The 24,171-nt window shown below is 39.3% G+C and overlaps 1 protein-coding gene across 7 annotated transcripts in view; it reads right to left on the bottom strand.

The window, feature by feature from the left end:
- Positions 1 to 24,171, bottom strand: part of LOC111154095 (dystrobrevin beta) — a 243,675-nt gene that overhangs the window by 170,866 nt on the left and 48,638 nt on the right. For all 7 annotated transcript variants that reach the window (XM_022513473.1, XM_022513468.1, XM_022513471.1 and 4 more), the window contains exons 5-6: positions 12,491 to 12,576; positions 1,731 to 1,885 (exon numbers count right to left, since the gene is read on the bottom strand). In XM_022513473.1, coding sequence (XP_022369181.1) covers positions 1,731 to 1,885; positions 12,491 to 12,576 — 241 coding nt within the window. The remainder of the gene's footprint in view (positions 1 to 1,730; positions 1,886 to 12,490; positions 12,577 to 24,171) is intronic.

Below are 24,171 nucleotides of genomic sequence, written 5' to 3'. Positions count from 1 at the left end.
TAAAAAAAAGTATGTGTGTATTTGGTTTTGGCTCTTGTGAATCAAAGTATCACAGTCAGGAGGATCTAGTTTACAATGTGCTTTCAGTTCTCAAACCTTTAGATTTGTTCTTTGTATATGTTAGCTTCTTATTTTTAAATAAATTTAGACCTGCAGAAAGATGGTAAGATTATCCAAAAAATTCCCGTTTACCCAGATTCCTCAAATGTTAACACCGCAGAAGGGATGTCCCTTTGCCCTTAAATACCTCAGATCACATTTTTTAAAAACAAGGATATTCTCTTACATAATTTAATACAAATATCAAAATCAGTAAATTAACATTTAATGACAAAATACTAAAAATTCATTCAGATTTTTTTCAAATGTCCCAATAATGTCCTTTATGACAAAAGAAAATTCTGGATCATAAACTGCATTGAGTTTTTCTCTCCTTAGACTCCTGTGACATAGAATGGTTCCTTTTTTTTTTTTTTTTTTTTTTTTTTTTTGTCTTTCATGACATTGACATTTTTTAAGTGTGCAGGTCAGTTATTTTGTAGAAATCCCTTCATTTGGGTTTGTCAGATGTTTCCTCAAATTGAGACTCAGGACAGATGTTAATTAAATTTATTGTGGATAACTGTTTTGTAAAACATACAAATATCAAATCATTACATTGCATACCTTAAACTTTTACAAAGTTATATGTCAATTACATCTCAATAAAACTGTAAAAAATAAAATTAAACATAAAAAAATTTGGGAAAAACAAGAATAGGAAGATGAGACTCAGCTTGTGTTTTTCTGGCCCACAGCAATGACATTGGGTACTTCTCAGTGCATCCAATCGGGGGGCAGGGATATCAGTCTGTTTCCTTTACTGGTGACAGGGACTTTGATCGCTAGGTTAATGTGGATCTGACAGGCTTCTCTATTACAACATAGTAACTTTCTAAGGTTACTATGTTTCCTTTTATAATTAATGAACATCTTATAGGGAGATACTTTCAGACTGTGTCAATATCCTACTTCCATTAATCTTTTACTTATTAGTTTTAACAGACTTTTTCTTAATTCCCCACTTTCCATAATGTCTAAGTTTAGCATGAAGTTCCTTTTATCGCATTATCTACTGGAATAGATGAAGCCAAAGTCAACATCCACTCTGCTCGGAGTCATCTGAGGCACAGTTAAGATCTCAGGAATTCACACATACAACCTCAAGGGCAGGACTGCACAAGGACACACAAATAAAGAGGAAACCCAATCTATCTTTCCTTCATATGAAAACGACAGTGTGCCCTTGAGGGATTCTGAGCTGGCAGCTGGGAGCTGTGTAGCATTCCTTGTCTTCAGTGCTCAGGAAAAAACGGTCCAGTATTGTATAGAGTTTTATGCCAAAATTCCTGTATTTCACAGCTTAAAGAACTCATTCAGGAGAGTAATATATGTCCAGTAGCAATAATATAAACACTTCATCTTAAACACTTTTCTTTAAAATTTTAATAACTTAAAATATTTCATAGGTTATCATTTTTCAGGAAAGACTCCCTTCTCCCCCAAACCAGAATTCTCAGAAGAATTTTTTATAGGCCCTCTTTTTCATGCCCCTCCCACTTAAAGGTCTTTTTTCTCCCCTGCTCAAGACTTTATGTCCCTAGACTAGGACAAATCTGGTGAAATCTGATACAAGGTGGAGGGATGAATGAGTGCTCTTCTAGTCCTAGATTTTACAAAACTGTCCTTACCTGCTGTGGAAAACAGGTGCGGACTGAGTGCTCTGTGTAACCAAAAGATGGCCCTTCAAAGACAGCTGTTGGGAGCTTCAGAACTTCCTTCAGAAACTGGTCAAACTTGCTAAATATCATTAAGCCATTGGAATCTGACATCTGGGAGAAAACATCTATGAGAACAAAACCAAATAAAGTCAAACTAGAAAGAAATATCAACTTTTTATAAATAAATGACTCTATGTCATTTGTATACCAGTCAAAAAGTATCATTAAAAATTATCATTAAAAATTATCATAAAGCTATTACAATTTTTAGTTAATATGTATTCTCCTTCTTATTAATACTGTGCAGTTACTTTACTGACCAGGCCCCTCTCTCCCACCCACTTAATATATACCTAAACATCAAACCAAATAACCATTCATGTAGATCTACCTACCTACTCTTTTTGAGTGTGCATAACTGGATATTTAACTTTTTGTTTTATTTATAACTAACTTTGTTCTGAGAAGAATTTGTAGCAGCATGCTTTTATCTCTTAGCATTTATATATGTGTTTATATAAGACATATGCATGTTTGGGTGTATGAATATATTAGCATATTGGTTATGGGGAATGAAATTGTATTCTATTTATATGTTCATATGCTAATAATGTAATGAATACCTGTGACAGAATAAATTTGAAGGAAGCATAAATCATGTTTAAAATATTCCATTCAGTGAGTTCCAAAGTAGAATAAAAAGAACTTCTATAAACTTTTCTATTCCAAGATACTTTGATACTATAAGATCTTATTTTTACCATAAAGTCTGACTCAAGCAGATGGGAAAGAAATTTCCAGTAATACTATTTCTTTATCTTCTTGGAAAGAGTCTCCTCTCTCCAGTTAATTCTTGCTCTCCTCTCATCCATGGTTGGGGAGAAAAAGAAAAATCACTAGCAGCTCAAAATCACTGTGACAAAGAAATGTGACCTAAGCTTTTTTTCAAACCACTGAGCTTCCTTATAAATGTGAATTAAATATGCACAGAAAAATCGTTTCCTGAGGCCTTGCCAACAGTGGCATTTTGAAAAGTCTTATTCTATATATTCATGATGAATAAGAATACTAGAAATATATATGTAACTCATATATGTTACATACAAATACACATTTTTCCTCCAATTTAATCTGAGGTGTTTATCTTCAAGCACTAGGTGTAAAACAAATACATTTTAAATATATTAACCAAAGAAAGATAACATATTAGAATATCAACTCCACAGAGTAACTTTTTGGGCATTAGAAAACAGGAAATTGGAGCGCCTCAGTGGCTCAGTCATTAAGTGTCTGCTGTCAGCTCAGGTCATGATCCCGGGGTCCTGAGATTGAGCCCGGCATCAGGCTCCCTGCTCAGCAGGAAGCCTGCTGCTCTCTCTCCCACTCCCCACCCTCGCTTGTGTTTCCCTCTCTCACGGTCTCTGTCAAATAAATAAATAGAATCTTAAAAAACAAACAAACAAACAAAACAGGAAATTATCAAAGGAATGAAAGCCTGCAATGTATCCTCCCTGGGTAGCTGCTACTCTGTAGTTGAAGAAAAAATACAAAATAGTCATGGTGGGTGGGGAGAGTCAATGAGAGGCTAAAAGAACTATGTGGTCCTAGTGAAAAATAAAGTCAATTAATTAACAAATACATATTAAGTTTCTCCTATGTGCTCCAAGTGCAAGCACTCTGTTAGGTGTTGTGAAACACAACAAAGAATTATGATATACAGTCTTTATGCCCCCAAGAAACTTTCAGTGTAACTGAAAAAAATAAGATACATATGAAGCAAAGAGGAATAAAGTGCTAAATTGACACTAAGTGGAACAGAAAGAATAGAGGCATAAAGATACTTGTTAAGCCTCAGTATTTGTCAAGCACCACAAAGTTACCACAAGTAACCATGGCTAAGGCTGCCTATACCTACTCAGTATTAATTATTTTCTTGTTTCTTAGTAACATTTATTTTATTTTGTGCAACAATGTAACCAATAATTAAGAGATTAAAATTTACAGCCTCCTTTTAGCAAGTGGTGGTCAGGTGACTAAGTACTAGCCATTGAGACTACCATAGATGAGCTCTGAAGGACCTCCAAGAAGGCTGGTTAAGGAAAGGTGACTAAGCTGGAAAGCATGCCCTTTTTGCCCTGTCATGCTCTCCCTCTTTTCACTATCTGAAATGTAGTTATGATGGCTGGAGCTCCAGCAGCCACCTTGGAACATGTGGCAAGTGCAATTTTGATATAGAAATCATGCTCTAGAAGGGTAGAAAACAAAGGTAGAGAAAGTCTGGGTCCCAGATGAACTACCATATCAGTCCTGGTTGGTTGGTTGGTTGGTTGGTTGGTTATTTATTTATTTATTTATTTGACAGAGATCACAAGTAGGCAGAGAGGCAGGCAGTGAGAGAGGAAGGGAAGCAGGCTCCTTGCTAAGCAGACAGCCCAATGCACAGCTAGATCCCAGGACCCTGGGATCATGACCTGAGCCAAAGGCAGAGGCTTTAACCCACTGAGCCAACCAGGCACCCCTGGAGACTTCTTTTATATGAGAGAAAAATAAACTTCAACTTTCTTTCTTTGATTAAGACACTACTATCCTGGGGTTTTGTTTTCAAGCAACAATCCCTAATACTAAGTGCAACTATACATTACTAAACATTACCTCATTTTATACTCATAAAATGGTAAGATGTACGTGTGTACTTGCAATTACTTAAATTTTATAGATAAAGAAACTACCTTAGAAGGGTCAATTTGCTTAAGGCAAAAAAGTTGGTAAGTACCTAAGTCGAGATCTAAAGCTATACTTCTCTGACTCCAAAGAAATCCCACCATACCACACAGCTTTTTCAAAATATAGTTTAGAACAACTACAAAAACACATACGCAGGAATTGCCAAGAAAGTTCAAAAAGAAAGGATTTTAGAAGCTAGGCCTTGAAAGGTAGAACTTGGAATGATGAGATCAAAACAGGCTGGAGGTGGGCGCTGGAGGACACAACCAGAGAAGAGGAGGAAACCGTCTATGGCCACTTACATTTGTTAGGGGAGGTAAGCAGGAAAACAGTGCACTAAGTGCATTCTTCAACAAGAAAGTTAATTTAGATTGAGAAATAAAGGGAAAAAAGACAGAATGAGAGGGGTGTCTAGGAGGCTCAGTCATTAAGCATCTGCCTTCAGCTCAGGTCATGATCCCAGCGTCCTAGGATTGAGCCCCGCATCGGATTCCCTGCTTGGTAGGAAGCCTGCTTCTCCCTCTCCCACTTCCCCTGCTTGTGTTTGCTCTCTCACTATCTCTCTCTGTCAAATAAATAAATAAAATCTTAAAAAAAAAAAAAAAAAGACAGACTAAGAAAAGTATCTGCTATGAAAGAAAACTTAAAGAGGAAAGCACTCTGAATTTGGTTTAGAAACTCTTACATAGGGGAGAAATATTTAAGAAAACTAAGTTTTAATAAAATTGGACTCTTAATGACCAGCAAAATGGATAAAAGAGGAAGAACAGGATTGGAGAAATCAGCTAGTAAACGCTGTGAATAATGCACAAATGAGGCAGCAAGTGTGTGAACTTCAGCAGTGACAGTGGGGAGAGGGGGTGTCACCTCCAAGATATTTCAATGCAGGAAACTACAGCTGATGGCAGGTTGGGTTAGGGAATAAGAGGAATTTAAGAAGTTAGGATTATTCTAAGTTTCTAGTATGGGAAAATGCTGACAACCCTGACTGGACAAAAAAAAAAAAAAAAATGAAGATAAAGATATTTAGCTTTGTACATAAGTGTATTTGAACTAACCAGCAAATGTCCAGGTAGAACCATCCTGCAGGGCCACAGCTCAAGATACAGAGCTTTGAAGATATTGCCAAGTATGTGAAGAATTGATGCCCTTAAGGAGAGGAGCACATGGTGGTTTCATTTTTGAATAACTGGGTGCTATTCTTACAAGGAGGAAAATAACCTGAATGAAAACAAGAGTCCATAGGAGATGTGGCTAGATGCCTACGACTCATTGTCTCTTTTCCCCTGCTGGCTCCCCAGCTAAACCCTGTGCAGAGAATGGCAATGTGCTCCACTGAAAAAAATGACTTCCCAGTCTCTTTTGTACAATGTAACCCCAAAGTGGATTTCTGGGAATGCTTCTGCTTTCCTGACAGAGGCATTTCTCTCTTCTGTCTGCCTGGAAAGAGAATGTGAGGCCCATCCAGTGATCACTTACGGTTGTAAGGAGGAAAGCCATGCGGCGAGCAGAACAAGAGGATGGAACCTGAGTGTCTGATGACATCCTTGAGTCATGGGACCAACTCTGACTCACCAGGCTCTGGGCTTATTTTTATGGGAGAAAAATAAATCCCAGTGTGTTTCAGCCACTGTTAGTTTTTTGTTGTCACTCAATGTATTCATAACTGATAAGTTAGCATGTGATTACATTGTGCTCACTAACTAAATAGTAGAAATATTCAAGACGGGAAACTAATGCTACCCAGTACATAAATACATGTATCTATGGTTTCACAACCACAAAAACATCTGTGTGTACATCCGCACCAACAAATCAACACCGGACTCATTCAGAGGAATAAAAGGGAGTGACTGGATGATAAAATGACTAACATCCCCCTCAAAAAAGTATTATTTTCTGTTACACTTGGTTACCATGCTAAATAATATATTCAGAGTAGCCAGTTTTTTAAAAATTCCTTAAAAAAGAAACTATAACTTAATACGGCCACATTACATTTACAAGAGAACAAGCAGAAACATGTTTCTTTGTTTGATTTAATAAGAGAAATACGTCTAGAACACAAATTGAAGGCATAGTGACTTATTATTTCCGGAGTTACTGGTTTACAACGGTATTTTTTTTTTTTTTTAAGATTAGGCTTCTTTTATCTGTAAGAAAAACAGTATAAATTTCCTGCTAATTTTTTTATCTTAAATGAAGTATAACAATGAAAGCTGGTGTGATTTACTACACACAAATAAAAAGATCTCACCAAAGAAATAAATAAAAGACAATAAAATTTAATAAAAAATTTTAACTAATTCTCTAATTAAAGCCCTCAACCCTTCTGGCGTCAAGGGACTAAATTTCCCCCCAGAACTCTGGCTAATTTCCCCAGTAATTCTCTTTCTATTTATACACCTCTGAAAGAAGGTATGCTAATGCCCCATTAGTTGTTGCCAGAAAAAAATGCAGGCTTTCTCACTTGTGAAAAACCCACAATCAAGTCCCTAATACTTATGTATACACACTTTAAAAAGAATTCTGTCCTTTGTGTAATGGCAAGATAATGCTACCATTCTATCATCATCACATATGTTTCCATTTTTTTTTTCTTCTTCTGGTGATAATGACCCTGGTTTTACTCACTGCATCTATCAACACTTTTTTCTCCCCCCATAACAGATCACTTACTTTTGTAAGATGGTAGGGTTGTTTACAATAAAGTGAAGTCTATAAATGGAATACCGTTTTCTTTTATATGTTAGCTTTCTCTGGTAACTGACTCTCCCGGCCTATCATCTTTCTACCAACTATGCAATCTAACCCACAAAAACATGTATATACATCTGCATGTTTATAAATACCTATATGTAACCAAATCCAAGTGAATATTTTATTCCCAAACTCATGAATATTCCTACATCCTTCACATGAAGTCAGAGCAAGGCTAAAGGATAGAAGTCAGCACGCCTTGGGCCTCTCCGCGGAGCTGACTCAGCCAGTAACTACTTCAGACAAGTCTCAAGTCCTCCCTTGGTTTTGTTTTTCTTTCTCTTCTTATTGATAAAATACTGATTTAGGACTTATCTCTTACTTGCTTCCAGTTCTAGAACATTTTGGTTATAGGAGAAATGCAAACGTGAACCTCACTCATTGAGATTCAACCATCATTTCTGTCTAATGACGAGAAGGGATCGTTAGCAGAAACCAGCCGGGGGAACTCTGCAGTGACAGGCAGTGGAGAGACTCTTGCAGAGGAGGCTTAATTTTGAATGGGTGGATCCGTTTAATTATAGCTGCAAAGGATGGCCTCTCTACAGTGTGTTAGTGCAACAGCAAGGAAGCACGATGGAAATTCGGTGAGAACTGCCAGTTCTGAGCACAAGCAGCAGCTCAGATCATCTTTTCTCCAGCTACTCAAAGTGTGGTCTATCAAAACCACAAAGACATTCTTATGCTACAACCCAGAAAAAATATCTGTTATCATCTGGTATACTATTTCTTTCTTTTTCTATGTGCATAACAAATTTTTGTCTAAAACTATATTACATTTATGCATTTTGATGTGAAACCTGTTTTTGAGAACATTATAGGAAGTCATGTGCGGATCCTGCTATAACTGAGCTCTGAGTTTTGCACACTGTCTCAAGTTTTCACATATGATAAAAAATGCCATAACAAATATACATAAAATTTAGGGTGCACTCTAATTAATTCCTCTGGGTAAACTCAAGAAATAGACTGAGTCAGTGGATATGGGTATTTTTACAGCCTTCCTGATATACACTGTTAGACCGTCCTTCAAATGGTAGCACCAGGTTTTTAAAGAATTTAAAAATCAACTACATGAATCATCTGCTCCTATCTTTTAATGCAAGACAGATGACGTCTGAATAAGAGACTAAGTTTCTTAGAAAACAAATAGCAGAATTGGACAAAGTAAATAAATCACATAAATTAAACGACAATTAAGTGACAAATCATAAATAATGGGCTTTACAGCCTATAGATTTTGTCCTCTGAGTTATTTTTAGGGTTTCTGACATTACTGAGTTTTGATCATGCTTATAATTAAATTCTGTATTCTTATTGTAAGTTACTGGTATTTAGAATCTGACCCTAAGTTAACTGTGAATCTAGAATATAGTCCCTAATGGCTACAACAGTGAATTATTTCTATAAATGAGCACTCGCTGGGGACAGAAACTCTCTTAAGAGAGACCTGAAAAATCTAATCAAGAAATATTTCAAGCTTAAAGTACAAATATTGGTTAAGTTGTTCTAAATGCTATCTTGACCCTAAAACAAGCAAACAAAAATATACCAAATAAAAAAGGGGGAGGGGAGAAAATTACAGGGGAAAAAATTCTAAAATAAAAGGTAAAGTACAGGGGCGCCTGGTGGCTCAGTCGTTAAACGCCTCCCTTCAGCTCAGGTCATGATCCCAGAGTCCTGGGATCGAGCCCCGCATCGGGCTCCTGGCTTGGCGGGAAAGCCTGCTTCTCACTCGTCCACTCCCCCTGCTTGTGTTCCCTCTATCACTGTGTCTCTCTCTTCAAATAAATTTTAAAAATCCTTAAAAAAAAAAAAAAAAAGGTAAAGTGCAAAAAAATCAAAATAAAAGGAAGAAAAGTAGAAACATGAAGTTGTATTACATAAACATGAAAAGCTCATTTAAAAGGAACATTAACAGAGGTAACAGCAGAAAGTGCGGTCAGGGGCGGGAAGATGGAGAAAACAAGAACTAAGTCAACGGAACAAGCCAAGAGAAGGTGGTGAAGAAATGTCACAGGGCAGTACAGTGGTCTAGCTCACTTCTGTCTGTGCTATTCTTCAGCCATCGCAACTAAGCAGGACGCAGCTGGGACCCGGAAAGCCAGAGAGAAAAGGATTCCTACAGCACCCAAACTGCCAATCCCACAACAAAAGCTCCAGTCACCTACACTCAAACCTTAAATAGAATGTTCAGAAATTTGCTTGTGTTTTCTCCATATTAAATGTAAAACAGAAGGAAAGAGAGATTTCTAGAGACTGATACTCTGATAATCCTGTCGCATTTATCAGTGATAAAGGGGACACACACACACCATCACCACTGTTGCCACCACCAACAAAAAGCTCAAGAATGGAGAAAGTCGTTGTCTGAAAACATCAGAAGGGACAAATAACCCAGAGCCTCACAATTATCCCCAAATGCAGCAGAAGATGACATCCCTGAGCTATGAAAAATATGTAAGTTATAACCAGTGAGCTCTGTATGTCCATTAGGACAGGCAGACCACATGTAAACGGGTTTCCACTCTGGATGATTAAAATTAAGAAGTGGAGACAGGCCTCAATACCTGCAAATTTTCCTTATGTTAAACATCTCATTTTCGAGCCAAGATAATTAGTACACCAAAAATAATGAAACATAACTACAGATGGTCAAGAACTATAATTTTGAATGTGAAGACAATAAGGAAACCATATTTTAAATCTCTCTGCATGATATGAACACGGTAATTAGTGAGCTAGCATGGTTGGTGTCTCATCCACCCGGATCTGATGTGCAGTGAGCGATCTGGCATTCTGAGCACACAGACCTGTCACGCCGGCCTGGGCATGTGCCCTCTGTATCACCTGAATACTGGTCACTTGTATTTCTCCAAGAGCTTCAAAAGCCACACTAAAACAACAACAACAAAAACCCTGCCATCACCTGGATCCCTTCCACGTTTCCCACAATACTAAAATTTGCACTTTTTCACTAACAGTACCACAGAGAACTGCAGTAATTTTAGGACTCAATCAACAAATGCTATTTGGCAAAATTTTGGCACTTACTCTGTGCCAGGTCCCAGCTCAATGATGTAAATGTGGCAGATTTAACCACAGAAACTTACAGACTCCGGAGTTACCCACCATGCGGTTATATCACCAATTTTCCACTTTTCAGCCACTTTCTCCAGAACTAGTAAAGATAGCAATGTATATTCTTTACCTGGTGTCACTACCATTAAAAACAGATAAAATTCCAACTTTCTTTTTCTTTGTGTTTGAATGAAATACAATTTCATCCATATTATATTATCTTCCTCAGGCAAACACTGTGCTAAAATTAAGAAAATACTACGAAATTTCAGCCTAGTATTTTCAGATACCATGTGAAAAATACTCAGAAGAGTATTTAATAAAACTGTAAGTTTTATTACTAAAAACTTGTTTTACACTGCAGCTGAATTGAAATGAAGATAAACCAGATAACAGCTGACCAAACACATTATCTAAGACCTTAATCCTTTAGAATATTTATATCTATATCCGGTGAGCCATCCAGCTTTCCAACTTTCGATGTCATGGTAACATATAACAAAAAGCACAGAAAATAAATGTACCTATCAAGTCATCTGGCCCAAAAGCCTGTGCTTAAATCTGACCAAGCCTCTAGATCTTCCAATTAAAACAAAAAATGTGGGACACAGAAGAGCATCATGGAGATGCGATCATGAAAATCCAGTCCATGAGCAATGCTATATAGGACAGATGACCCAGTTTCTTCAACAAAGCAATTCATAGGGTATCTCAATACTTCATTAAAACCCACAGCTTCAATCTCACCTCCCTGAAACCTGCCAGAGTTTCTTCCTTACAGCATGGCACTTTGATCACTGTACTGTATCACGAGTGTGCCTCCCATTACAGGATTAGTCTATGGAGCACAACAAAGTAGCTTAGAACAGGGCCAGGAAGCTAGACAGCCTGAGCTGAAATCCCAGCTTCGCCCCCTCAGTTAACTCATCTATAAAATGGAGAATATACCACCTGCTGCTCAAAGAAATTTAAGCATTCAGTGAGAAAATATATGTAAAGCACTTAGCACAATGCTTGGCATATCTTAGACAGTAACTACCTAATGAATGAATAAATGAAAACCATACACAAAAAAATTAAATAACTCTGAACTTCATGTCCTTTGATTTCATTTAATCTTACAGTATCTAAGGAACAGTAAAATGACAAGATGGCCAACAGTAAGAAAAGATTTAGGAAAAGTAACTGAACAACAACAAAAAAAGAAGCAAAAAAACAGGCTCTAAATTTCTAAATGACTGAGCTTAACTCTAAGCTACTAAGGAAAAGTTTAATCACAGTAAATATCACCCGATGAAGAATAAATTTATTTTATAAAGGGCTAATCTTGACCAAACCTGGTAAAAATAACCATATTTATTTCCTAACAAAAAGCACTCAACATAATCATCTGCAAGCAAAATTTTGATCATATGGAAAGCATTTTTAAAAGACTTTTTAGGGGCGCCTGGGTGGCTCAGTGGGTTAAGCCTCTGCCTTCGGCTCAGGTCATGGTCTCAGGGTCCTGGGATGGAGCCCTGAATCAGGCTCTCTGCTCAGCAGGGAGCCCGCCCCCCCCCCCCCCCCGCCTCTCTGCCTACTTGTGATTTCTCTCTCTGTCAAATAAATAAACAAAATCTTAAAAAAAAAAAAAAAAGACTCTTTAAAGTGAAACAAGGGAGACAAACTATAAGAGACTCCTAATCTCACGAAACAAACTGAGGGTTGCTGGGGGTTGGGGGTACAGATAAGGTGGTTGGGTTATGGACATTGGAGAGGGCATGTGCTATGGTGAGTGCTATGAAATGTGTAGGCCTGGTGATTCACAGACCTGTACCCCTGAAGCAAATAATACATTATACGTTAATTAAAAGAAAAAAAAAAAAGGAAAAGAAAAGACTTTTTTAAGGTCAACATTACTGTTCTGAATCTCTTCAGTTTCATTGCTTTATCCCCCCCCCCCCCGCAAAAAAACAAACTAAACAAATTAATTCAACCAATTTTTCCGTCTCAACAGTAGGTGGCATAATGTACATACTCTGAGCCAGCTGCTACAAAGCGAACGATGTAGCACAAACAGAAAAGTTCAATATGGCATCATCCAAAATTCTGAAAACATTAACTTAAAACTGTTCAAAGGTCCTGATTTGAAGATACAATTTTTCAAATAATAGGAAAGTACTTACATCTCAATTTGTCCAGCATTTTTCCACCACACATGGTTGCTAACATAGCTTTAACTGAAAATACGGTCAACTTGCCTCGGCCCTCACTGCAAAATAAATTATATTAGAGACAATTGCTATCTGGAACCACAAAAGCAATCAAAGGTATCACTAAATATCAAGCAATTAGTAAGGTGACTCTTACCCTAATATGCTACAATATTACCTTGGATTTTTAGAAACGTTGGGGTTTTTCCTTTGTAGAAATAAGCTCTCGTGTATGTTAGGCAAATAGTGTTAAAACTACCTGAATTATTTGAAAAGGAGCTTTACAAACATTCTGAAAAGAAATTTCTACTGGCTCTGTACACAGAGGCCAAATGGATGAACCAGAAGTAAATTTCGCCCATGAAATCCACAGCTGAGTTGTTTTCAGCATTCAAAACTGAGGCATCACCTTGTTTGAATAATTCAGAAATGTGTCCTCCCACCATGATAACAATAGTTTATTGTTATGTACTAAACCCACAGGGTGCACACTGCTATAAAGATTTTATATTACATTCATCTTTGTTTTTACTGTGACAGGTGTATGTGACACCATGTGTTTATCCTAAGAAGCTTGATATATCTGTCTCAGATCCTCCCAGGCCACCACTGTGAGAAAGTGGAGGGGAAAGGATGGTAATATTAATTCCTTTTCAGTGACTGGGAAGATGAAATGTGGAACATTTATGAATTATCCAGAACAAGACTGTACATCACCTGCAGAGCCAAGGCAAAGTCAGCAAGGCCCCCTGACCTAACACGTCCACCGTGCTGAACGTCCTCCATCTGTTCAGCACGCCCTGGTTTCACAGCAGGTGAAAACTTCACTAGCCAGTTTTTAAAGTCATCACATGCAAACGAACAACGGGCTTTTGTGTTCACTTTATGAAGCATGTGTGTACAAAGTTTCACAGTAACATAGCTTTACAATAATGAGAATTGTACCATCTTAGTTTTGAAAAGCAAGTGTCATCCTATCTATCTTTACCAATGTTCCCAATAGAGTGCCTTCCATTTTCCAAAACTTTTATACAGTAAGAGCACACCTGGAAGGCAAATGGTCCATGAGCCTGAAGGCTCGCAGTGCAAAGATCTCCAGGAAATACTGATGTTTGTTACAGTCTGATTTTCACCCTTTACACCTAACTAAGGTTATTCGTAAGATAAAACAGGAATCCCTACAATGAAAAAAAATTAGGATGGGGTTTTTATTTTACCTTTTAAAGATCTTATTTTAAGTGATCTCCCCACACACAACGTGGGGCTCAAACTCACAACCCAGAGATCAAGAGTTGCATGCTCTACTGACTGAGCCAGCCAGGCACCCCAGGATGGGGTTTTTTAAATATACAGTTCTCTAGAAATACAGATAACTGCTGCACATCTTATAGGGCACCTGCCAACAGAAGCACTACACCCAAGTCAAATACCCACGGTGCTGTATAAGCAACATGAGTAGCTACAAAGAACATCAACTAGGAAAGGGAATGGATTTCTAAGACTGATACAGAACTTTAATGGTGGACATTTCTTTTTGGTCACCAACCATCTAAATGCCAAGTCTGTATTTAAGCATGCCCTATCTTCTGAGACCAATACACGTCCCACCACCAGAGTGTGAAGGAGGAAGAAAAGAAAACCTCGCCTGTCTGTCTTCCCATTTTCTTCAACACTAAGACATGACCACATGCCACAAGCTCCACCAACAAGATGCACCCACTTGAGACCACACAGAAAACGATTAGCTTTTAGAAGCTGGACCACCTGGCCACACTGGGAGGGCTTCCATCCAGCTTCCTGAGGCAGCCGAGATGGACTCCTCCGGCAGCGCCACAGCCCAGTGGCCATGGCATTCGGAGCACAGGCAACAGTGTCTGTGCCCCGGGTCTGACAGTACCCTGCCCCCCCCCCCCCCACCGGAGTGCGTACATGCGGCGTGGGCTCCAAGGTGACATGTCACACTATGCTTCATTTTAGGTCTCCTTCTGTAGGCATTTCCTAATTCCCAATAGAAACTGTTTAAAAAAGGGGAGCCCGGGTGGCTCAGTGGGTTAAAGCCTCTGCCTTCGGCTCAGGTCATGATCCCAGAGTCCTGGGATCGAGCCCCGCATCGGGCTCTCTGCTCAGCGGGAAGCCTGCCTCCCCCTCTCTCTCTCTGCCTGTCTCTCTGCCTATTTGTGATCTCTCTCTCTCTGTCAAATAAATAAGTAAAATCTTAGAAATCTTAAAAAAAAAAAAAAAAGCTGTTTAAAAAATGAATCCTGGAAAGTGAAGGTTACCATTACTGGACACAGCTAACGGTTTAAGGTGGAAAATAAAGGGAAACACACAGGTTAAAAGACATGTAAGATATATAAATGGCATGCATAAAATTTTTCATAATAAAATGCATAAAAACAGCCATCAAAAGAAATGAAATCTTGCCTTTTGCGACGACGTGGATGGAACTAGAGGGTATTATGCTTAGCGAAATAAGTCAATCGGAGAAAGACAACTATCATATGATCTCCCTGATGTAAGAAAGTGGAGATGCAACATGGGGGGTTTGGGGGGTAGGTAAAAGAATAAATGAAACAAGATGGGATCGGGAGGGAGACAAACCATAAGTGACTTTTTTTTTTTAAAGATTTTATTTATTTGTTAGAGAGAGAGAGAGCACGTGGGAGCAGAGGCAGACAGAGTGTCAGGCACAGGCAGAGGGAGAAGCAGGCTCCCTGCCAAGCAAGGAGCCCGATGTGGGACTTGATCCCAGGACCCTGGGATCATGACCTGAGCCGAAGGCAGCTGCTTAACCAACTGAGCCACCCAGGTGTCCCCATAAGTGACTCTTAATCTCACAAAACAAACTGAGGGTTGCTGGGTGGGGGGGGCGGTCGGGAGAGGGTGGTGGCGTTATGGACATTGGGGAGGGTATGTGCTATGGTGAGTGCTGTGAAATGTGTAAACCTGGCAATTCACAGACCTGTACCCCTGGGGATAAAAATACATTATATGTTTATAAAAAAATAAAAAAATTTAATTAAAAAAAATAAAAAATAAAATGCATAAAAAGAACAAAAACATTAAAAATACCAAGACCCAGGCCCTATCCTTAAATGCCCACTGAAAGAAGATTGGCTATTTATGCTATCATAAAAAGAATGAAAAATAATAGTGAACGATAAAGATTTAAATGCAAGATAGATTACTAAGTTAAAAAAAAAGAAAAGGCAAAGCATGGAACAAAATGATTGCTCTAACGCTATCTAGCATTCTGTGAAAAGGATGTTGAAAAAAATAACACTGGTTGTGTCCAGGATGGAAAGAAGGCAGCTAAAGGAAAGCATGGCAGTGTGGGCACTTCTCACTTTTTAAGTATTAAACAGGCTTATGCTAGAAAAGATGGTTCTCAAGTCAATAATCTTAAGAACACTAGAAAAAGCACAGCAAATTAAACCCAAAACAAGCAGAAGAAAAAAATAATATGCTTAAGAGCAGAAATCAGTGAAATTAAAAACAGAAAAACAACGGAGAAAAATTAATGAAACCAAAAGCTGGTTCTTTGAATAAATGAATAATACTGATAAATCTCTAGTCAGACTGACTAAGAAAAAGACACAAATTACCAATATCAGGAATGAAAGAAGGGTTATCAACCATGCATTCAATAAACATGACAGAAATGAGGAAATGTTATAAAGTCCATAAATTTACAACTGAAATGAACTGGACAGACACAAACCACTCCTTGAAAAACACCCGCCATTACAGCTCATAAAAGAACAAACAGGTAACCTTCATACGCCCGTATCCATCACAGAAGCTAACTCTGTATTTTTAAGCTTTCCAAAACAGAAAGCTCCTCATGCAGAAAGCTATGCTGGTGAATTCTAAACATTTAAAGAAGAAATAATTGCATTTCTATGCTAACTCTTTGAGAGATTAAAAAAAGAGAGAGAGAGAGTAGAAACAGTTTCCAAATCTTTTATGAGACCCGCATTATTTTGATACCAAAAACACAATAATCCATTACAACAAAAGAAAACAAGTAGGTATCCCGCACAAATGCGGACACAAAAATCCAGATGCCTAGATCCCACCCTGGGCTTGGTATTTTTAGAAAGTTTCTCGTGTTATTTTGCTATGCACCCAGAGCTGAGAACTACCAACACACAACTTGGAAGGCGGTACTAAGACTTTAGCTTTTATTTTGCAGGTATAAATCAAAGGACATAATAAAAGATGAAAGAATAAATCATGTTGTGATTGTATAACTCCTTCTAACTCCACATCTCCTGTTTTTCCTTCAAAGACAAAAATGGTACCTATTCCTGCTGCGAAGAAGCACCTGATGCCATTCCTGCAAACAGGAGAGTGTGGCGGAGCCCAGCATGCTGGCAAGAGAGTCAGGGCAAACTCAACTCTGTTACTGAAGAGTTAACCCACAGTCCCCATTGATACATGCCACATGCCAGGGCGTACTGGGTACTATGACACCTTCACTTCTGAAAATTATTATAATAACACTTTTTTCCTAATCTTCAAAATGCTTTAGAAACATTAATATTTATAATACCTCTCATCTCTTCCTCAAATATTCTTTAACTCAGCTCAAATGCAAATATTCGTTTGGATATTGTTATCCTTCTCAATTGACCTGAATCAGCACTGGTATCCTTTTCCACTCATTAGTATATTAATACTCTCGGGGCTCCTGGGTAGCTCAGTAGTTAAGCGTCTGCCCTTGGCTCAGGTCACGATCCCAGAGTCCTGGGATCAAGCCCCATATTGGGCTCCCTGCTCAGCGGGGAAGCTGTTTCTCCCCCTCCAGCTCCCCCATGCTTATGCTCCCTCACTCTCTCTCTCTGTCATAAATAAATAAAATCTTAAAAAACAGTCTTTATGGCTGGTCTCAGATCAATCAGTCCACAGGTATATTAATGGAAGAGTGCATCACCCCTCAACTAATTCTTATCGGTAATGTGTGGTTCCTCAACTCATCGTTTCTCAGATCTACTTTCCAACCATTTTTCCATTCACAAGAGCCACACAGCAATCTCCACACGTGATCTCCCACCCATCGCACCATGAATCTTCTCTCTGCTTGCATGTATTTTTGGGGTGTGCAAACATATGTGTGCTTAGCAGTGTATATTTTATGGAGGGTGAGGGGATATATATGCACATGTCAGTGGGTAACTCAACGGGATAAAGAGAATATACAGGCATATTAGGGTGTTTTAAGTAAGGAGAAAGGAGAGGCATTAAGATTAAGGATCATGAAGACCCGAAGACAGAAAGTACTGGGAATGATGTTTATTGAGCTCTTGTGCTCAAGAATCTGTCTAGAAGTACATAACTGTGCACCCCCAAAATGAGGCAGTGGGTTCAGGTCTGAACGATAAACTCACCTTCCCCACTTACAAATGCTTGCCATCATTTACAACTTTAGGTTCAGAGTTTCAACCATCAAAAGGTTTATTCACCTTTCAAAGGAAATATTGATATAAGCAAATTAATAAATGGTATAGTTAAAGAAACTCTAAGTACTCATTAAAGATAGTTATATAAAATCTAATCACCTAATAAAATTAGTGAGGGGTCTTCTCAGAATTCTTCCTGAAATCACATTATTTATATTTTTCTCTTCAAATAGAAAAAGTCTTAGCTCCTTCCTCTCAACTGTTTGCTTTGTAGGCCACACGTCAGCATTTTTTCCTTTGCTCTGAATGCTTTTCTTGGCACTGAAGCTTCTCTGTCGACTTTAAGCCTGAATAAAACTTCCCATAGCTGCCCCCAGACAAAGCAAAGGGAAAGTGTCCCTTTTACTGTGTTTTCCTACTGTTGCATTAGCACTCCTGCATTCCTCTGCAATTAGAGGCGGTAGAGAAGGACTGCAGCCACTTAGCAGCCTAATACCCTGTGATTACATCCTTTATCTAATTGATTCTTCTTGGAAAAACTCATTCTCAATCCTTCCCACCAGACATCTGAATTTAATCTGTATACACTAGTCAAGTTACATTTAAAACTGAAGAGTTGGGCTGCCTGGGTGGCTCAGTGGGTTAAAAGCCTCTGCCTTCAGCTCAGGTCATGATCTCAGGGTCCCAGGATCGAGTCCCACATTGGGCTCTCTGCTAGGCAGGGAGCATGCTTCCTCCTCTCTCTCTCTCTCTCTACTTGTGATCTCTCTCTGTCAAATAAATAAAATCTTTAAAAAAAAAAAAAAACAAAACTGAAGAGTTAACTGCCCCTGGCTGTGGCATGTATAACCTCACCAACATCTGTGTTTTCAGTCCTTTCAAAGTAAAGTCCAAGTTCATCCCAGAATCAGTTCTCTGCAAACAGAATGCAGAAAAGATATTTAACCAGGTTTTATCACCAAAAAAAAAAAAAAAAAGTGGCTCAACTTAAAATCTGGCCTATGATAGCTGCAGAGTTGATTAGTAGGTCAATATTTAATAAGTAACACAACAGTGAATATTAACCCTTACATAAAGATACTAAAATGAAAGGACAAACAGGTAGTATTTGTTGAGGATGATGGGAGAGAGGAAACTTGTTATTTTAACCCCACCCAAGCGGTCTCTCCAGGGAGCACCCTCCCTCAAAAAGAAACATCATGCTTCTCTTTCCCAGACCTCCCTGCATGATTCACTTCTATAGACCTATCATTTTACAGTCTGACAATAAACCATGCACATGACTTCTAAAAAGAGTTCTTCTTATCCAATACTGAGAAAACACCATGATTAGCTCTGTGCCAAGCTAAGCAGACAGTGAGTCACCCTGAATAAACATTGCTGTGTTTTAACATGCAAGTACCTTCAGAACCTCTACAGTCCTCACCTGTGCCCTCTGGACGGGCGTTTGCTCATTTCAGTTTCACAAAGTCTCAAATTCTGCCTATTTTTTAAAATATTTGAGTTAACGGGATCTGGATGGTGCTTACAGCTTTGCACTATCTAATAAGAACTTGCTATTTAAATTAATACTTTTGAAAACAAGACTAGGGGAGCATTTTTTACTTAAGAAAACAAGCTGTTTCTACATCTCTAACAAACAAACAAACAAACCATAAATTAGTACTTCCCGCACGAAAAGGGCCTTCTACTTTAGAAACACTGTTACCAGTCCAATTATCACATGTAGTTAAAAGTAATAAGAGCATTTCTCTTTGACGCTCAGAAACTCATATTTTTCCAATTAATCTTAATTTACAAAGCTTCACAGTGAATGGATTATGCAATAATCAACTGCAAATCAAGCATCCATTTGGCAAATGTCAAACAGCTTAATCAAGTAAAATCAACTTACAATATTATTCAATTTTATCACAATCAGAGTGCCTGCTAATTTTCATTTCGACCTTACAAATACTTATTAAGAATTTAGCGTTGTGTTTATTGAGGAATCAAAGAAACATAAGGTAGAATCTCTGCTCTAAGGGCTTTCGATCTTATTTCTATACTTATGAAGCAGCTCAGAGCATTTTATAATTTAAGGTCAAAATAATGATAGAGATGAATGCTGTATGTCATCTAAGGAATGAAAATGGGGTTGGTGATTTTAAGGCTACACAGTAGGTAAAAACTCGAGTGGGGTGGGGGTTGGCTGTGTGTGTATGCTTAGAGGGAGAAATGAGTATGTCATGTTGGAAAAATTGAAAAGTGCCTCGAGTAGCTTATTTAGAGCTTGGTATGAGCAGGGAATTAAGGACTGAGGCCATTAGAAGTGAGGAGTAGGAATCTCATTGAAAAACCAAAGGGAGTTTTGGAAGGTTCTTGAGATGGGAAGTTACGTGATGAAAATAGAGTCTTAATCAGATTAATTTGGAGGTACTGAATGGACTAGAGAAGTCTCTGTTACTACCTCTCTCCTCACTTTCAGAGAGAAACAAAGGCAAGGAAAAAGTCACACTCAGAAAAAGTGTGTCCTTTCTTGACTTTTCTTAAAAAAAAGTGTTAAAAGGAAACAGTAAGATAAGGCCAAAAAAATAAGCAAAAATAATTTTTTTCTCTGAAATAGTAACTAATGGTGAAGCCCTTTTGCAGGTCTGCAATCCTGAAATCAAGAAGATTCTTTGAAAATTAGCATGAATGCATGACTTTTCTTGAAAGAAAAACTACAAAATAAAGAGTAAGTGATGGGAAGAGTAATAAGTGAACTTCAAGTTCACTCAGTTTTGGTCCCTGAATAATCCTGCCACCCAGTCCTGGGACTATGGTGGTGACATCACAAGACACCACAGGACAGCCACATGGCGGCGATGTGAGTAGGCAGGGGGCTGCCCTCCTCCCACCCCCTCCATCCTGTGGCTGTTTCTCTCCATTTTACACTAGTTTTCCCCTTAGGACTTCACCTTTTTAAAACATCCAAACCTGTACACCTCATTCCCCACCAGCCCCTGGAAATTTCCTAAAAGAGCTGTGCTTCCATCCTCGTAAGAGCGAGATGTGCTGCTGCTGTGGGCGTCCAGCTCTTCCCTCTCAGCCCGACTCTCTCCTACTTGTACTTGACTACGAGCAGAGATAAGAGCAAATACTGTACATAAATACAGGAAGTATTTGTGCCTCCCAGGACATTATAGTTTTGTTTAAATATCACTAATGAGTGGTGCCTGGGTGGCTCAGTGGGTTAAAGCCTCTGCCTTCGGCTCAGGTCATGATCCCAGGGTCCTGGGTTCAAGTCCCACATCGGGTTCTCTGCCCCGCGGGGAGCCTGCTTCCTCCTCTCTCTCTCTGCCCGCCTCTCTGCCTACTTGTGATCTCTGTCAAATAAATAAATGAAATATTAAAAAAAAATTACTAATGAGGAAGACTGTTACCTAATATTTTTTCTTTAGCAACATCCATTCCATTATACGCTAGCTGGGCATATTCAGAATTTAAGGAGTATAATTACTTATTTAAAATGAAATTGTTGGGGCACCTGGGTGGCTCAGTGGGTTGAAGCCTCTGCCTTCGGCTCGGGTCATGGTCCCAGGGTCCTGGGATCGAGCCTCGCATCGGGGGGGGTCTCTGCTCAGCAGGGATCCTGCTTCCTCCTCTCTCTGCCTGCCTCTCTGCCTACTTGTAATCTCTGTCAAATAAATAAAATCTTTAAAAAAAAATGAAATTGTTTAGTTTTGCTTTTTGTATACGGTTTTGTTTTTAGCATTTAGTATTAAGAGAAACTTATGGAACTTTTAAATATACCCAAATTAAGTTGCTAAAGCAAGATTCAAAAACAGTTCTTAGCCGTATTTCCAAACTACACAGCAAATTTTTCCATATTGACCCATCCTAAATTATACACAAAAAACTCTTTACACCAAAGAAATCTTTAGATTGTTCTAAGTAGCAACAGTGTTTTATACTAAGTGTTATTTTAGATGATAAACAATAACCTTGTGCCTTCCACTGGCATGTTCAACAATGATGTATTTTGAAGATTTTATCCAAACCTAGTTTCATTAGATATAAGATTTTTTATAGGTCTGTTCCATTTAAAGTCTAATTTCACTACATTCCCAGCACTATTATTTATTAGAGCAAAAACCTGGGGGGGATAGTATTATAAAACAGAATATGTGCACATTATGTGCACAGAATGTGTGCCTTAGAATATTTGCACATGAAATAATGACACTTGAGTTTGTTTCAAAAGAAGCCAAGGAAAGGGGATGGGGTGAGGGGAAGAGCCTGGGGACACAGATGAAATAAGAATGATGTACTGTAATTACCGAAGCTGAATGATAGATGCCTTGAGTTTTATTATAATAGTCTTTCTATGTTTGTATATATTTGAAGTTTCTCATTAGAAAACATTTTAAGAGAGATACCTGGGTGGCAGAGTCAGTTAAGCGCCTGACTCTTGAATTCATGTCAGGTCATAATCTCACGGTCATGAGATCAAGCCCCACATTGGGCTCTACGCTGAGTGTGCAGCCTGCTTACGATTCTCTGTCTCTCCCCCTGCCCGACCCCACCTTTCCCCCAAAAATAAAAATCAAAAAATAACTTAAAAAAGTAAACATTTTATGAAAGAGATATCCTAAGAAAAGTAAAAAGTCAAGCTACAAAGAGAAGATACGTGCAACACAGATAAGCAAGAAAGGGCTGCCACCCGGAGGCTCTAAAGAGCCCCTATAACCACCACAGGAAGAAGAAGCAACACACCAGAGTGGGCAAAAGACCACACAGGCACTTCACAGAAGTAATATATTTGGCCAAGGTACACACAAAGACATGCCGGAAAAGCAAGAAAATGCAAATCAAACAACAGTGAGATGTCACTTAGCAAAAACCGAAAAGTCTGAAAACTGTAAGGCTTACAGAAACAATGTGGATCGAGAGGATCTCTCAGGCCTGGGTACAGTTTGTTCAAATAATTTGCCCCTGTCCTCTAAAGCTGAATCTCATGCACGTCCCCCACCAATGAGCAACTCCATTCCTCAGGTTAGGACCAAGAGAGCAGTTTCGAACACCTGTACGCATGTACCAGGACACACATATGAGAACATGCCGGACAGTGTTGTTTCTCAGAACCAGAACCCAGAGAACACAGAACGTACAGTAACACAACAGAGCGTTATGCAACAGTGAAAATAACCGAACTACAGCTGCAGGCTGCATGAACAAATGTGGAAAAGCTATTATCGCATAAAGAAAGTCAGGTCATAATACAGACAGCATGACTTTCTTTTTACAATTAGCAAAAATAATTATAATGAAACAATACTGTGCTAATGTCTCTCTATGTGGAAAAAACTGTTCTTTAAGAAGCAAGAACATGATAACACAAAATCAGAATTCGGTTTACCTTGGTTACGCGTCGGTCAGTGGGATGGGACAAGAGAGATAGAGGTAAGTTACTGCTCATGTTCAAGTTCCCAGGTTAGTGCAGCTCACGATGTTCATTATTTCTAAGGACGGATGGGGGAAGAAAGCACAGGCCGAAAGATCGGTTAGAGGCCACGCCAGCAGCTCAGATGGAAGAGGTTGGGCTGGGCAGTAGCTGTGGGGCCGGAGAGATGCACCAGGAATCGAGATTCAAGACGCAGAGGTGACAGACCTTGGTAACTGGCATGGATGTGAGGAGGAAGGAGGAGGAAGAAGGAAGGGTCTGAGTTTTACAGGTTTCAGATCTTGGGAGCTGGGTGAAGAGCAGGGCCCATTTGACAGCAAAGGGAGCCACAGGTTGGTGACGCACTGCAAAGAGTTCCGAGGGGTACACGCGACCGTCTCCCTCACAGCCAGTCCGACCACCCCCACCGTGAGGCAACAAGCGGTGAGGGGGAGAATTCAATCACCCTCTGCTCCAAAGACACAAACCCTGATCCGTTTGAGCTCAAAAGCGTAACGCCGCCGACACACGCACGGCCCAAATGCGCATGTCTGGAGGGAGGCTCGATGGCCTCCGTCTGGTGTTGAGAGAAGCCTGCTCTCTCCGGTACCTCGACCGGAAAGGGGAAGCGGGTGGCCGCCGCCGACAGCGGGCGTTTCCCAAGTCGCAAAAGGATGAGGCTGATAGAAGAGGGGGCAAAACCACGCCCGCTACGAAGAGAAGAACCGAAGCCAGAGCTCTGACGCCAGCAAGACGGAGGGCTGGCTCGCCTCCGGGCCCCTCAGCGAGGGGAGCCCCTCTTCCTGTGGCCGCAGCAGCCCACGAGAGCAGGTTCCCTACTGCCGGCA

This window comes from Enhydra lutris, unplaced genomic scaffold, assembly GCF_002288905.1.
Source record: "Enhydra lutris kenyoni isolate GAN:26980312 unplaced genomic scaffold, ASM228890v2 scaffoldscaffold35, whole genome shotgun sequence".
NCBI lineage: Eukaryota > Metazoa > Chordata > Mammalia > Carnivora > Mustelidae > Enhydra > Enhydra lutris.
The sequence above is the reverse complement of the archived record's forward strand: the minus strand, read 5'-3'. Positions and strand labels throughout refer to the sequence as shown.